The following is a 15,939-nucleotide window of genomic DNA, read 5'->3' as shown; positions in this document are numbered from 1 at the left end:
CCTCTCAGTAGGGAGCATGCAATAAGGGTGCATGAAGTGTGAAGCTCCTGAGAGGCTAGGGATGCCTGGCCTAGTGTGGGAAAGAGATGGAGAGGATGTTCTTCCCCTTTCATAATGGATGAGAATGGACAGGATGCTCACTCTCCCCTGGCCTTTACTTCTGTCTGTCTTTCAGATGGACATTCAACACCCCACACTGTAGGAGTCACCCCTTGGATGCATTCTCAAAAGTTAGGACAAGATTGATTCCTAGACATTAAAGAAAAAGATGTTAGTTTTCTTTTGTAACTCTTCATGGCCTCAATACAAAACTATATGACTATGGAAGTCTGGCCAGAAAATGGTAGCCTTAATTTTAATACCATCTTGCAGCTGGACCTGCTTTGCAGGTGACAGGGTAAATGGTCAGAGGTACCCTATGTCCAGGCCTTTATGGCTCTAAAAGAAGATCAGAATCTCTCCAAAAATGCAAATTAGACCATGCCATTTTGGCTCTTGTGAGCCCCTCAGTGGGTAATTCTCCTATAAATGGCTTAGGAAATTTCCCAGCAGAGCATCCTCAGCCTCCTTTAATTCATCCTCCCACTGAGGATCCAAAGCCACCAGCCCCTTGTACTCACCAGAGGAATAGGAATGGGCACTGGGACACGAGGCCCCGGAGGCTGGTATCAACTGCGAGAGGTCCTACATCTGTCTTAAAATGTTCAATGGAAAGTTAGCTATGTTTTGCATGACTCCTGCCACTTTGGCAAGAAAAAACTTTCAATAATGTGCAAATGGCTCTTTTGGGGAAAAAAATCTTTCCAAGACTCTCGAACAAGTTTGCAGGGCCTGTGCCCTTGATACATTAAACATCCCACAAGGAGCCGAACCTCCTTTTCTTTTCCAGCCAGTCCAATGGGGGAGCACTTATGCTGGGGAGGACTGGCAGTTTGACTTCAACTGACTTCCTGCCTGTCAAGGGTATAAATATCTTCTGGTCTTTGTAGACACCTTTCCAGGTTGGATAGAAGCTTACCCAGTGTGAATGGGAAAAGCAATGAGGGTAGTAAAGGCCCTCAAGGAGGTCGTCCCCCGGTTTGTCATTCCCAGGTCACTGCAAAGTTATAACAGTGCATCCTTCACCTCACAGTTTACTCAACTTGTTTCTCGGGCCTTGGGAATCAGTTACTTTCGACTTTTCTCCTGGCATCCACAACACTCTGGAATGGTTGACAGAATTAACCAAACTCTCAAGCAAACCTTGGAAAAATTATGCCAGGAAACCTCAAAGCCATGACCAGAGCTATGATGTATTGCTCTACTAAGGCTGAGAAACATACCCACCTCTAACTTACAGCTCAGTTCTTTTGAGTTATTATGTGGAAGATCCTTTCTTCACTTTCCTGTTGGATACTGAAACTTACCAACTCACTAATTATGTTACTTCTCTATCCCAGTCTCAGCAGGGAATTCAAAAACTGGCCAAAAGATACTTTCACATCCTGAAAACTCTGACCAAATTTTATACCCTCCAGGTACTCAAGTTCTCATTAAGACTTGGAAGGATGGAACTCCAAACTCTCAACTGAGTCTTATTTGGAGAGGTCCTTACACTGTTTTGCTCTCCACTCCTACAGCAGTTATGGTGCCAGGGATCACCAGGTGGATCCACTACTCCAAGATAAAGCTGTGTGACACATCTCTGGCAGAGGAAGTCGTAAAGGCCCCATTGGACACCTGGACCACTGAGCCCCTCCAGGGTCTCAAACTCCTCTTCAAGCAAATCCAAAAGAATAAAGATAAGTAAATTAGTAATGCTTTGGCCTGTTACACCATGAATCATAATACTCCTTGCAGGTTTACTAATATGTCTTTGCTACTGTGAACCAACACCACCCCCCACCCACCCCAGCGCCCCAGGAAAAGGTCTCTTCGGCCCTACCTGGATTTAAATCTCAAAGCCGTTATCTGGCTGGTGTTCTCTCTAACACTCACTGAGTTAATAGCTTTTTCCCATAATCAACAGACATCTTAATTTGGCTCTAATCTGCTCTCTTTGGGACCATGCAGCCAAATGCTCTATGCTCCCAGCTAAAATCACCCTCATAGGCCCCAACAGCCCACAACTATATATAAAAAAAATCTACAAGCAGCTCAACAGCTACTAAAGTTCACCAAATCTTCCTATCCCTCAACCTATGGGCTATGCACGAATTAGTTCTATCTAGGGCAGGAACAGCCTACTCAGCCACGATACAAGAATAGGCAACTTCTCAAACCCAATTTAGCTTCACCTATCACTGGGGCTTCTCTATACAAAACCTTCCCAGAGATGCATACAGTACCTAACACAAGCAAAGGGGACTTTCAAGCTTTTCTTAACACTTGCACTATTTTAGGCCCCTTGTTCTCCCCCATCACCTTCAGTCAGGTACCCCTAGGCATCACTACTGCCAGAGATTCTGGAACTTTTGTGGGTTCTCTCAACCCTGAACACTGCAACACAACCATCACCATTGTCAATACGTCTCATACATTTTTTTTTTTTTCTAGAAACTAATATCTCCCAATACCAAGTAAGGTTCTCTACCTTACCAAGCCAGGAGGGGTCACGCAAAAATTTCAAATCTTTAACTCCCTTTGGAAGCTCTTCTCCTTGACATTACTAGACACATGCTCTTCTGGGAAAATAAGAACCATCTTCCTACTCAAACTAGTCACTCATGTCTGGCTCTTCTAGCAGCTCCAACTTTAGTGACAGAATATCACATCTTGCATAGCCAATGAGGATATTGGTAATGTTTGGAATTGACTTTGCCTCCTTCCATATCCATTCTTGTCTGCCTATGACAGAACTTTGCTTTCTGTGTGGGACACAGGCCCACCTATGCTTCTCTGCAAAGTGGACCAGAACACCCATGCTGGCTTACCTAAACCCTAGCATCTCATTGCCCCAGGTGATGCTTCTCGGCCCTTGCTCTTATTACTGGGGCCCACCAAGCAATTCAATTAATTCCCTTTCTTATTGGGCTTGGCATTACCACAGGTGCCACAATAGGAATAGCCAGCATTGGCACTTACTCCTGAACCTACCACAGCCTGTCTCTGGAATTGGTTCAAGAGATAGAAATGACTGCTTGCTATAAAAGAGTTACAGTGACAAGTCAGTTCTCTCGCAGCTGTAGTTCTCAAATGTGGTAGAGGTCTTGACATGCTGGTTGCAGCTCAGGGAGGAACTTGACTGTGCTTGGAGAAGAGTACTGATCTGGGTTAAGAGATCAGGGCAGGCTCAAGAGCACATTTGAGATCTCATAAACTAGGCTTCTCATCTTTGGGAAGGGGCTGCTGAGGGGTGTCACCTGGTTCTGATTCTCATGGCCCCTCCCCTTCCTGGGACCCCTGACCTCTATCTTCCTTCTTCTCTTTTCTGGGCCTTGCTTCTTGAATCTACTAACTAAGTTTATTTCGTCCCATCTAGAAGCCGTCAGACTTCAAATAGTCTTGTGACAAGGATATCAACCTTTTTCCTAACCTTGAGGACAAGCAAGTTTCTGCATGTCTCCTCTGGACACTGTGGGTCAAACCTTTTGAGAGACAACAACAACCTCTGAAAGCTTCTTGCCATGACAGCAAGCAAGGAGGAGGGACCAGAAGACCCTCGACGCCCCTTTGCAGCAGGAAGTAGTTACAGAAGAATGACCTCCGCCCTATTTCCCAAAAGATTTCTGGGTCCCAACTCCTTAAGAGATAAATGTAAGAGGAGGCAGTTAGTCAGACATTAGCAGGCAGGAGGGGAAGTACCCATGTTGGAAGGAACAGCCCAGAACACCTCTTAAGATGCCCAGTACTCACTCTGTGGTGGAACTGTCAAAGTGTGGTTAACTAGATCCTGATAAGGGAGAAAAAAGGCAAAAGCAGAATTCTTGAGAGCCACACAGGTGCAATGAGTACAAATTTGATGGCTATATGCCCTTCCCGGGTGGCAGTAATGAGCAATGTTCCCATTGGGTGGGATTTGTATTGATCACTGCGTCCAGTGCACGTCCATTAACCACAGTAAGGGATGATTCCCCAAGCCTTGGTGAGAAGTGGGCAAGGAAAAAAGCAAGACCACAGCATATCAAATGCAGAATATCCCGGGGCTGTTTCCAGCAGGGTCAGCCCACTCCTCTTTTGGAGTGTCCTTTTACTTCCCCAATAAAACTTTTGCCTGCTTTACTAATTGGTCTTTTGAGTGAATTCTTTCTTTGAAGAAGACAACCAAGAACACTCTGGAACACCCCAGATAGGTAACATCAACATGAGAGTTCACTCATAATAGGAGTCCATTTCTGGGGATCTCGAAGTGAATCCAATAATGACAAAGTATATCAATTACAGAATTGGTAAGGAAAAAATAGTTCAACTATGCTTGACTGACTTTAAGAACTTTGTCTAAGGTTTGACCATCTTTCAACCATTGGAAAATTACAAAAACTGGGTGCAATGGCACACAACTGTAGTCCCAGCTACTCCAGATGCTGAGGCGGGAAGATCACTTGAGCCCAGGGATTCAAGGTTGTAGTGTGAAATGATGGTGCACTGCAGCCTGGGTAACATAGCATGACCCTGTCTCTCGAAAAGATTACAAAAATTATAAAATATTTGTTTTCACAAAAATAAATAAGTAAATTTTAACTAGTTTTTTGTGTCTCATTGTTATTAAAAAATTCAGTCAATGCACTTTGGCTCATAGTTTTGGTGGTGTTTTTATGATCTTAATGCACAGAAAAGTAATAATAGACCCATGTTAAATGAGGCCTTAGCCTTCTTTCTTTACCTGGGTTCATGTCCCAACACATCAGGGAAGAGCAAATCTAAAGTTTTTAAGAAAGCATTGCAGCCAAATAGCTTAAAAGAGAACAAATTAAATCCTTGTTTTAATACATAAATTACAAAATCCTAGGTAGCAGATTTAAAAAATCGTATTGTTAGTTTTGTTTTATTTCTCTGCAAAAAAGATGATGAGAGTCTAAGTGCTTCAGAATCGTAAAATTCTGCCACTGGGTACAAGAAGAAAATGAAAAATACTTCTGTAAACTGTTAAGCATGATTTAAATATAAATGTTCTAATTAGTTTTTACCAGCAAAATCGAGTAATATATCATTTCACAAGATGACAATGAAAGAGGGTATAGATGCAGATGTGGTGCCAGGGAAGATTTTTGAGTCAAGGGGTGTTTATTTTTAGTATTTCTAGATAAGTTGAAAAATAGTTTATTTTAAACTTAATATAGTAGTTCCAAGGCAGACTTGGTTCCCTTGTGATGCACTGGTTTGCCAAATTAGGTTAGACTTAGTAAAAGAGATTAAAAATGATTCTCTCAAGATACAAAGGGGTAAATCCATAATCACTACAAGATCCCTTAAAAGAGTTTTCATATAGTTGCCATCTACAAAATGCTTAAGTTAAAGAAAGAAGATGCCTTCTAGAGTTGCTAGAAAGTGTAAGTTGATTTCAAACAGTGATGAACTTTCTGAATGCCTCTTCCATGTTGGATTTTACTATGATATCATTTTCAAACAGTTAAAAGCCACTTTTTTATTCTGCAATAAGCTAAAGGATGGCATAACAAGAAGCAAGGTCAATGAAGATATCCAGAGAGTAATATATGAATATCATATCCATCCAGTGCTGTTAGACTGTTTTTTGCAAATGGCATTTGTCATGGCCACAAGATGCAGAAAGACAGAAAGAAAAGCTGTTTTTCCACCAACGATGGGCAAATTGATAGTTTTCAAAAATCTGGAGAGGGAAATGAATATATACATAAAGGTCATCAAATCTACCTACAGAAAGCCACTGTGAAGTGTGTGGTTCTTTACAAACAAATATGGGCTCCGTTTTATCAAGACTTGAACAGATTGTGTTCATGTACAGTAAACAAACACAACCTCATGATAACTTGCTTCTAGGAATCATGGAAGCAAATATCACAATTCGGGTGCTTGGAAACCCTGGTGAAGTGCCTCCATGAATAGTTCTAGGCAACACATCTGAAATAGCTAAATATTTACCTTGTGACTCCAAGTATATTGGATTTCAGGAATGAGAAACAAGTCCACATTGTGAGATGACAGTGAGTGATATGATGAGAATGGAAATCAAGGACTTTCATTATGTTTCATTCTTGTGGAGAATTCAAAAACTAAATGAAGAGATCCCAGGAACACTTCTTCATGAGGCAGTTTTTAAACTTATTTTGGCCTTGAGGCATTTCAACTTATTTTGGCCTTAAAAGACCAAAATCTTGATTATTCTGTGGCAGTGCCCACTTACAGAACAATAAGAAATGTGGATTACCTCAATCTAGGATTTGTTCTTTCTGGCATGACAAGGGCCTTTTTGATAGAAGTGCCTTGCATCACATTTCAGATGACAGATACATGTGATATAATCCCACAGAATGTCACAAGCTTAGCAGAAGCTATTAGGAAAAGTAAAGGGAAGAATGATCCAGAATTCTATATTGATTGTCAGGGGACAATATTCATTTCTGCAATCAGGCATGTGTCTTTTGAAAGGGTTTATGATAGCAAAACCCACAAGGGCAACTGGAACTCTGAGGTGTTCACTCTACACACCTCAGACCCCTACAATGTAGTAAAGGTGACAGCCAAGATAGAAAGACACAAACTCACACTGTTCGATGACCAATTTTTGGAAGTTGAGACTGATAAAATGTGCATTTACTCAGAAGATTATTTTCCTGTTAGCACCTCCGGGTGTAAGTTTGACAATAATTTGTATTGGGCTGATGACACAATGGGGAAACATAAACTACTGGCACTGGGCTTCAGCAGTACAGGAGCAGCCATGTGCAAGGCCATTTAAGAGGTAAAGACTGGTGATTACATTGCCACATGTTTTTGTGCATGGCATCATCAAAGGTCTTAACTCCTGACATCACACGCTTTCACAGCAAGATGTTTCCAATATTTAGAAATGGGCCTTGTGCATCTTATACTTCATAAGAGCTTGGAAAACTCACCCAGGTATTACCAAATCCCAAACATCTCTGCATGCTTGCCATGTTCTCCCCACAGCAAAAATCCATTCTAGGTGAAATGCTGGCTTTGGCTGCTAAGGAAGTAATCTGGGGTTGTCAAGTGTCTCTCGCTATCTCTGGGTCTATGGCAAAAAGGCACTAAGTTTACTGCCACCTTTAGAGGAACTTGTCAAAGAAACACTCTTTGACTCTCCCCACCTGACTGTTATAGGGATATGCGGCCAACACCAACCTGAGTTTTTACAGCAAGTATTACATAATGATCACAATCACATTCAAGTCCACATTCTAAGTCTTAGCCAGGTTTCACAGAGACCCTGGTGGTGTCTCACAGACCTTTCAGTGGCTACAATCAATGAGTTTGGAAAATAACTTGAATTTGGCTTGCTCACTGTTTCAACAGAATGCACTGGTGAATACTGCTCTGTCATCATATCTCACATGTGTGGCTATCCCTCTCGCTGTGTTAGAAGTCAATGTTCCAGAATGCCAACTTCTACAAATACATTTGTATAGAGCAAAGGGGAAACTATTCATGGCAAATGGAGTGTATGTTGTATCAGGGGAGCTCTCTAGTCTTGGATTTCAAACTGTAATGTTTATTCTACAGAAAGGAGATGGTTCTTTTTTATTTTTTATTTTTTATTTTTGTGGAGATGTAGTATTGGTGGGGTACATGAGAGGTTTTGATACAGGCATGCAATGTGAAACAAGCACATTGTGAAGAATGGGATATCCATCCCCCCAATCATTTATTCTTTGAGTTACAAACAATCCACTTACACTCGTTATGTTATTTTCAAATATATGATTAAGTTGTTATTGACACTACTCACCCAGTTGTGCTATCAAATAGTAGGTTTTATTCATTCTTTCTATTTTTTGGTAGCCATGAACTGTTCCCACCTCCCCCCACCCTCTCACTACCCTTCCCAACTCTGGTAAACACCCTTCTACTCTCTATGTCCATGAGTTCAATTGTTTTGATTTTTAGATTCCAGAAATAAGTGAGAACGTGTGATGTTGGTCTTTCTGTGCCTGGTTTATTTCACTTAACATGATGTTCAGTTCCATTCATGTTGTTGCAAATGACTGGCTTTCATTTTTGATGGCTAAATAGTACTCCATTGTATATCGGTACCACATTTTCTTTATCCATTCATCTGTTGATGGACACTTAGGTTGCTTCCAAATCTTAGTTATTGTAAACAGTGCAGCACCAAACATAAAAGTGCAGGTATCTCTTTGATAAACTGATTTCCTTTCTTTTGGGTATACACCAAGCAGTGAGATTGTTCAATGATATGGTTGATATGGCAGATCAATGTTTCGTTTTTTGAGTAGCCTTCAAACTGTTCAAGGAGACGGGCCCATTGTGATTATTTCATTGAGATATCCAACTTATGAGCATTTGAGAGGAATGCAAATTGCTGGAAAATCAGAGTGAAGAATGCAAAGTGATCAGGCTACAGTGTCCTGTCATTTTTCATTCTGAGGTGAAAAAGGCGGTGCATTTATATATATATATATATATAAAATTATTATTATACTTTAAGTTCTAGGGTACATGTGCATAACGTGCAGGTTTGTTACGTATGTATACTTGTGCCATGTTGGTGTGCTGCACCCATCAACTTGTCAGCACCCATCAACTCGTCCTTTACATGAGGTATAACTCCCAAGGCAATCCCACCTCGCTCCCCTCTCACCATAATAGGCCCTGGTGTGTGATGTTCCCTTTCCCAAGTCCAAGTGATCTCATTGTTCAGTTCCCACCTATGAGTGAGAACATGCGGTGTTTGGTTTTCTGTTCTTGCGATAGTTTGCTGAGAATGATGGTTTCCAGCTGCATCCATGTCCCTACAAAGGACACAAACTCATCCTTTTTATGGCTGCATAGTATTCCATGGTGTATATGTAAGGAGGTGCATTTAATAGTAAATGCCTTTCCAGAGTAAAATCTCAGGTGTATTGTTTAGTGCCACAGTCTCGGACGATGGGCTCCTGGAAACTCTCAACATCTCTTCTTGAGTGGAGAAAGTGTTAAGCTCCAAAGTAGATGGAGTAGTACATTTTCACCTTTTGACAAGAGGGCAAAAACTTGATAATTTTGAGTGCTATTCAACAGTCTCTGCTTTAATTGAAAATGCAATACAAGCCAACGATGCTGCTGCTAACTCCTTGCTGGACATGTTCTGCTACTATCACAGGAACTATGGTCTCACTGGACAATCAATTAATTGGAGAGTCTTGAATCTTGAATGACTGCTGAAAAAATATTATCTTCCAAGCATTTTAACCACCAGAGGAATACTAAATTTTCAAATACCCCACATCCATCAGTAACTTGAATCGTGCTTGATTCTGAATAATTCTCAACAAGCCATGTCAAGGGGGCTCTCTGGCTTCGGATTTGAAATGGTGATGTTTATTATAAAGAAAGGAGATTCTTTTGTTGTGATTATTTTATTGAGAAATTCAACATCTGAGCAGTTTACAAAAAGCAAGTTGCTGGAAAATCAGAATGAGGAATGCAGAATGATCAGACTACAATGTACTGTCAAATTTGATTTCAAGAAATTACAGGAAAACTTTCCCAAGTTCCATCTAATGGAATTTATTTCTACAAATAATTCTAAGATAAATTCAATTTTCTGGAAAAGTTTGACATGGTTTTTACTCATTCTTCATCTTAAGTATCAACAGATGAGCTAGAGAATTCATGAATACAAAACTCAAAGACATTCCCATATCCACACTGCTTACATCATTAGGCATAGACTCAATGTTAGCTATGGCAGTTGAAAATAAGCTCTTCTGTGATTTAAAGGTTCAAATTCCTCCAACGCAACTGCTTGATCCAGATGCAGCTCTGCAAATTTTAAAATTGTTTCTGGAAGAACAATAAAGCAAGACTTAAGAGAGGAAAAGAGTGGCCATAACCCACCTGGAATTAAAAAAAACAACAACAACTATGCAGCATGCCAAATTAGAATGAAAACAGAGGTACAAGATTATAAACAGAATGCATCAAACTTGTCTTAAGTTTACCTAAAGTTTATTTTTGTCAGGCAACTTTGATCAATATTAAATTGACATTCTAACTAACAAGTCTTTATATATGTTAGTAAGCATTCCCTATATTAATTAATTTTATTATCCAAGGCTAAATCTAAAAGGTTTTAGTAAAATTAAAAATGAGTCTTCATTGATCAAAAAATAAAGTTTGTTAAATTTAGTACTTTCCCAATGAAATTGGTTGGTCATTGTTGGTGTTTTTGTTTGGGACATCCGTAAAACTCCACTGAAAATAAATTAGTAGAAATTATTCCTAAAAACCATAAACTGAAGAATTTTGTCAGTTGGTTTCGCAAAGAAAAAAGGAAATTTGCTTAATTAGCAGAAAGTATCAGCCCTATTATTTTTGTTGTTCTTGGATCAGTGTTCCGAGAGAGATATGATGGCAAGTAATTACATAATTAAAATAAATATGTAGATTTTTAATTTTTATTATTTATTTATTTGTTTGAGAAACAGCCTCACTCTCTCACCCAGGCTGAAGTGCAATGGCATGATATTGGCTCACTGCAACCTCCGCCTCCTGGGTTCAAGCAATTCTCCTGCCTCAGCCTCCTGAGTAGCTGGGATTACAGGCGCACGCCACCACACCAGCCTAATTTTTGTATTTTTGGTAGAGAAGAAGTTTCACCATGTTGGCCAAGCTGGTCTCGAACTCCTGACCTCAAGTGATCCTCCCGCCTTGACCTCCTAGATTATTTTACCTGGTTGATAAAATAATCTGTACGACAAATCTCCCTAAGTTTACCTATATAACAAGGTAATAGGAACCGGCACATATACCCCCAACTTAAAAGGTTAAAAAAAAAACCTCATTTGGGAAAACTCATTTGCTGAGTTGTATGCTATGGGCATGTTTAGTTTTATAAGGAACTGGCCATATTAATGCCATTTTTTAAAAAGATGGTCCATGGGACCATGTTTGCGTAATGAAGCATTGATTTCATGAAGACATAATAATGGCACAAAGAAAGATGTGGGCTGGGTGCAGTGGCTCACACCTGTAATCCCAGCACTTTGGGAGGTTGAGGTGGGTGGATGACCTGAGGTCAGGAGTTCGAGACCAGCCTGACCAACATGGTGAAAACCTGTCTTTACTAAAAATACAAAAATTAGCCAGGCATGGTGGTGGGTGCCTGTAATCCCAGCTACTCGGAAGGCGAGGCAGGAGAATCTCTTGAACCAGGAGGCAGAGGTTGCAGGGAGCCAAGATCATGCCACTGCACTCCAACTTGGGCGACATAGTGAGACTTTGCCTCAAAACAAACAAGCAAACAAACAAACACAAAAACAAAAAACAAAAAAAGAAAGATGTAATCTCATTATAATATTACCTTACAAATGAGACTGAATGTCTTCTCAGTCTCTTATCTATGGTATATCTTTTTTCTGACATGATGAAATAAAGAAGGCTAGAAAGATACAGACCTGTGCATATTATCTTTAGAGATGGTAGAAAGATGAGGCGGTTCTTGCCTCGTGGGATCTAATTTTTGTATGAATTATTGGGCAAGATACCAGGTAAAAGCCACATGAGTAAATGTTCAAAGGACATGGAGAAGATTGTTAGATACGTCGGGTTTCTGAAGAAAGGGTTTTATCAGCCAGATGTGAACTTACTAAGTTCTGGGCAGTGTTTATGGTCATCTGGTGTGCGGGTAGTTTTGAATTTGTGTTGATACCACCTGGCCACTTTTCTACATTGTATCTGGCTCAGCTGAGTGACATCATTGAACAACATAGCATGGTGCTCATCCAGGTATGGGATTGTGCCAGAAAAAGCAGAACAGTAAATCAGGGAGTTAAAACTACTCATGAGAAAGTGACTCTCTCAAGTGGGCCAAGTGAAGAAGACCAACTGGGTTTTTTGTGTTTGGTATTTGGGGAAAGGACATGTGTGTTTTGATGGGTCAGTGTGTCATTTGTTTATTCTCTTAAGAGATCAAATAATGGGGTTGATGGATTATGGTTCTGGACAAGGTGGAAGAAGTCTTAAAGTAGAAGTATTTGTGCAAGTGATTTGACAGGATAGGATGGTCCAGTCAGTCCATTTACCCAGAAATCAAGAGAATCTGCAGTAGATCAGGATGGGGATGGTGTTACACAGCTGGAGTCCCAGCCTGTAGTCCCAGATACTGGGGAGGCTGAAGTGGAGAATCTCTTGAGACCAGAAGTTTGAGGCTGTAGTGTGCAAGGATTGTGCCTGTGAATAGGTGCTGCACTCTAGCCTGGGCAACAGGGTGAAAACATGGTTATAAAAATGTACATACAGAGTAGCTCAGACTCAGGTCTTTAAAAAGCAGATGGAAAAAGGAAGTCCTCATAGCAACTTGTAACTTAGCGGTAACAGAATTGTCCCAGAATAGTGAGTCATTTGCCTTTAGCCCAGTCAGTGGCTATTGCCCTGACATGGTCCCTGCCCCACCCCAGCCCCATGCCCACACCCACATCTTTTCTGTCCTTAGGCAGAGTGACAGTGGAAAGGCCCATGAGGAGGGGTATAGAGCAGTGCAGTCCCAGAACAAGTCTCATCTCATCCTCAAATATCTTGCCACTGTGTCCACCTTGCCCAAGACATCAATTCAATGCTATGCATGCATGATTTCCTTGGACAAGGGGCCTAGTTCGGTCCTTAAGATGAAACCCCTTGCCTTTCTCCCCAAATCCACTGGCCAGATTGATGCATTCAAATACTCTTTTTTTTTTTTTTTTTTTTTGAACTCTGAACTTTTTATTGGCCTCCTGCTCCCCAAAGGGTACCCTGCTTCAGCTGGCTTAATGCCTCAGAACTTTAGTGTCGTTGGTCTCAGACACCACTTTGCCATCCACTATCCGGCGGGTGGTGGTCTTTTGGATGGTTTGCATGGAGTTGCTGCTGTCCAAGGCATCACCTAGATTGAATTCCTCGCCATCTTCCAGCAGGCGGCGGTAGGTGGCGATCTCAGCTTCCAGCTTGACCTTGATGTTCAACAGGGCCTCATACTCCTGGGCCTGTCGCTGTCCCTCTGCCCGGGTCTCTGCCAGCTCTGACTCCAGGTGCAGCAGGATCCCATTGAGCTGCTCCATCTGTAGGGTGTAGCGGGCCTCCACCTCCCTCAGGCTGTTCTCCAAGCTGGCCTTCAGATTTCTCATGGAGTCCAGGTCGATCTCCAAGGACTGGACTGTACGTCTCAGCTCTGTAAGCGTCGTCTCAGCAGCTCCAACCTCGGCGGACTGTGTGGTGACCACTGTGGTGCTCTCCTCAATCTGCTGAGACCAGTACTTGTCTAGCTCCTCTCGGTTCTTCCGAGCCAGCTCGTCATATTGGGCCCGGATGTCTGCCATGATCTTGGCGAGGTCCTGAGATTTGGGGGCATCTACCTCCACGGTCAACCCAGAGCTGGCAATCTGGGCTTGTAGGCCTTTTACTTCCTCTTCGTGGTTCTTCTTCATGAAGAGCAGCTCCTCCTTGAGAGCCTCGATCTCTGTCTCCAGCTGCAGTCGAGTGACATTGGTGTCATCAATGACCTTGCGGAGCCCATGGATGTCGTTCTCCACAGACTGGCGCATGGCCAGCTCTGTCTCATACTTGACTCTAAAGTCATCAGCAGCAAGACGGGCATTGTCAATCTGCAGAACGATGCGGGCATTGTCCACAGTGTTTGCGAAGATCTGAGCCCTCAGGTCCTCGATGATCTTGAAGTAATGGCTCCAGTCTCTGAACTGGGGTCCCTTCTTCTCCAAGTGCTCCCGGATTTTGCTCTCCAGCCTCCGGTTCTCGGTCTCCAGGCTCCTCACTCTGTCCAGGTAAGAGGCCAGGCGGTCGTTCAGGCTTTGCATGGTCTCCTTCTCGTTCTGGATGCCTCCCATTCCTGCCAGACCCCCGGCCATCCCTGAGTCCAGGCCCCCGGACCCCATGCCGCCCCGGAAGCTGGTGGAGCGGGACACGGAGATCCGGGAACCAGAACCCCCGGAGCCTGCATAGACACTGGCCGCGCTGCTGACCGGCCGGGCGCCGTAGCTGGGCGCCTGGACAGAGCCCAGGGACCGGTAGTTGGTAGAGAAGGTGGAGCGAGTGGTGAAGCTCATGCTGTATGGGAGGAAGGCGAGACAACAGGACTCAGGCTTTGCCGACGGATGCATTCAAATACTCTTGATTCAACTGTTTATTCCAATGCAGCAAGCTTTTGGGAAGTTGAGGCTTTTGACATGGCCTTGAGCTTCTCTTCATTAAAGGGCTTCTTCAACACATCCACTGTTACATTGTGACTTCCAAACTAAAGGAGCATGTCTGAGACACTTGTCCATCTGAGGCAAAAATAATTCTCTGTTTTTTTAACCAAGGAAACCCCACTAAACCATTTGTCAGTTATTGGCTTGGAGGCTGATGTCTCATTTTATGTCATCCTTGGGGATAACTGAGTGAAGGGGGATGCTACACAGATTATGTTGGTGTCTTTGAGCTCACATTTCAAAAGAAGGATTGGAGTAATGAGGATCAAGGCCTAGCAATGGGTGGCTGTAACCTACCAACCCTGGGTTATGAGTAAACCCCCTCCCATTGTGCAGGTTTTGTGTGTGTGTGTATGCATGTGTGTGTGTGTGACAGAGTCTCTCTCTGTCACTCAGGCTGGAGTACAGTGGTGCGATCTTGGCTCACTGCAACCTCTGCCTCCTGGGTTCAAGTGAATCTCCTGCCTCAGCCTCCTGAGTAGCTTGGATTATAGATGTGCACCAGCACACCCGGCTAATTTTTGTATTTTTAGTAGAGATAGGGTTTTGCCATGTTAGCCAGGCTCTTCTCAAACTCCTGACCTCAGGTGATCCACCCGCCTCAGCCTCCCAAAGTGCTGGGCTTACAGGCATGAACCACCCCACCTGGCCCCATTGTACAAGTTTTTCTCATTCATCTTTCAGGTCCATTCTCCTGGCTGTTTCCCAGGGGGAATCTTCAGTCTAATTCCACACATCCATGGCCATGGCCTGTTGGAAGTTGAAACCACCTTTGTAGAATTATAAGTCTTGAGATCAATCTAACATAACTGACTCCGTCTTGCTTCTAACCTCATAGGTCAAATCATTTTTTGCTTATTCTATCATGGAGGCCAAGATAACCCTGAGAAGAAGAATTTAGTTCGTAGTTAAACTTTGAAGCAAAGAAAGCTGACCTCCTCCTCATTCAGAGATCGAAGATGCATCTATAAGACAAGATGAGAATTACGGTAGGGTGTGAAGTTTGTTAAGAACAGGGATGGTTAAACCGTGCCTGCCATTGCTTAGCTTGTTTTCTTTAAGTTGTTTACTGCCCCAGAGTCATGTAACTGAGGGTCACCAGATTTGTAATTTCCCCAACCACTCCTATAGATAACATCACAATTGTGAGACCTAAAGGACGGGTCTTTGAGATACTTTTCGGATTTAATGTTTCAGCAGACCAAGAGATGCCACCTGGTCCTAAGACCTGCTCCCAGGAACGGACTTTGCAGAAACAGTTTGAGACACCCCCATGATTTCATCCCCAGCTGAAAAAGTACAGGTGCTCCTGTGACTTGTGTTGTTTCTGGGTCCAGCCTCAAATCTTGGCCCAATAAACCTCTACTGACGAGATCCCCACCTCAGTCATTTTTGTTGGGAATATGGCCTACTCTACCCTCATTTTTCTCCATAAAACTTATCACCTCCTGACATGCTTCATTCTACATTTCATTGTAGTGTGGCGTTTCATCCTTTTTTTTCCCCTAAAATGTCAGCCACATGAAGACAGGGACTTCCTTTCTCTCCATTGCTCTGTCTGCAATGGAAAGGCACTTCTGGTGTCACTGATCTCATGTGACTCCCCCACCCCTTCCAG

General features: G+C 42.6%; 1 protein-coding gene and 1 pseudogene across 17 annotated transcripts in view; one reads left to right on the top strand and one right to left on the bottom strand.

The window, feature by feature from the left end:
• LOC123570511 (coiled-coil domain-containing protein 144A-like) overlaps nucleotides 1–4,204 on the top strand; it is a 72,712-nt gene extending 68,508 nt beyond the window's left edge. For all 17 annotated transcript variants that reach the window (XM_074026703.1, XM_065537569.2, XM_074026705.1 and 14 more), the window contains one exon: nucleotides 1,620–4,204. In XM_074026703.1, coding sequence (XP_073882804.1) covers nucleotides 1,620–1,677 — 58 coding nt within the window. In that variant the 3' untranslated portion in view covers nucleotides 1,678–4,204. The remainder of the gene's footprint in view (nucleotides 1–1,619) is intronic.
• An 8,596-nt stretch (nucleotides 4,205–12,800) lies between these two features.
• On the bottom strand, nucleotides 12,801–14,200 carry LOC102130077 (keratin, type I cytoskeletal 18 pseudogene; annotated as a pseudogene).
• Between the last annotated feature and the right edge of the window lie 1,739 nt (nucleotides 14,201–15,939).

The sequence above is a fragment of the Macaca fascicularis genome, chromosome 20 (genome assembly GCF_037993035.2).
Source record: "Macaca fascicularis isolate 582-1 chromosome 20, T2T-MFA8v1.1".
Classification (NCBI taxonomy): Eukaryota; Metazoa; Chordata; class Mammalia; order Primates; family Cercopithecidae; genus Macaca; species Macaca fascicularis.
This window is presented reverse-complemented; position numbering and strand designations above follow the sequence as displayed.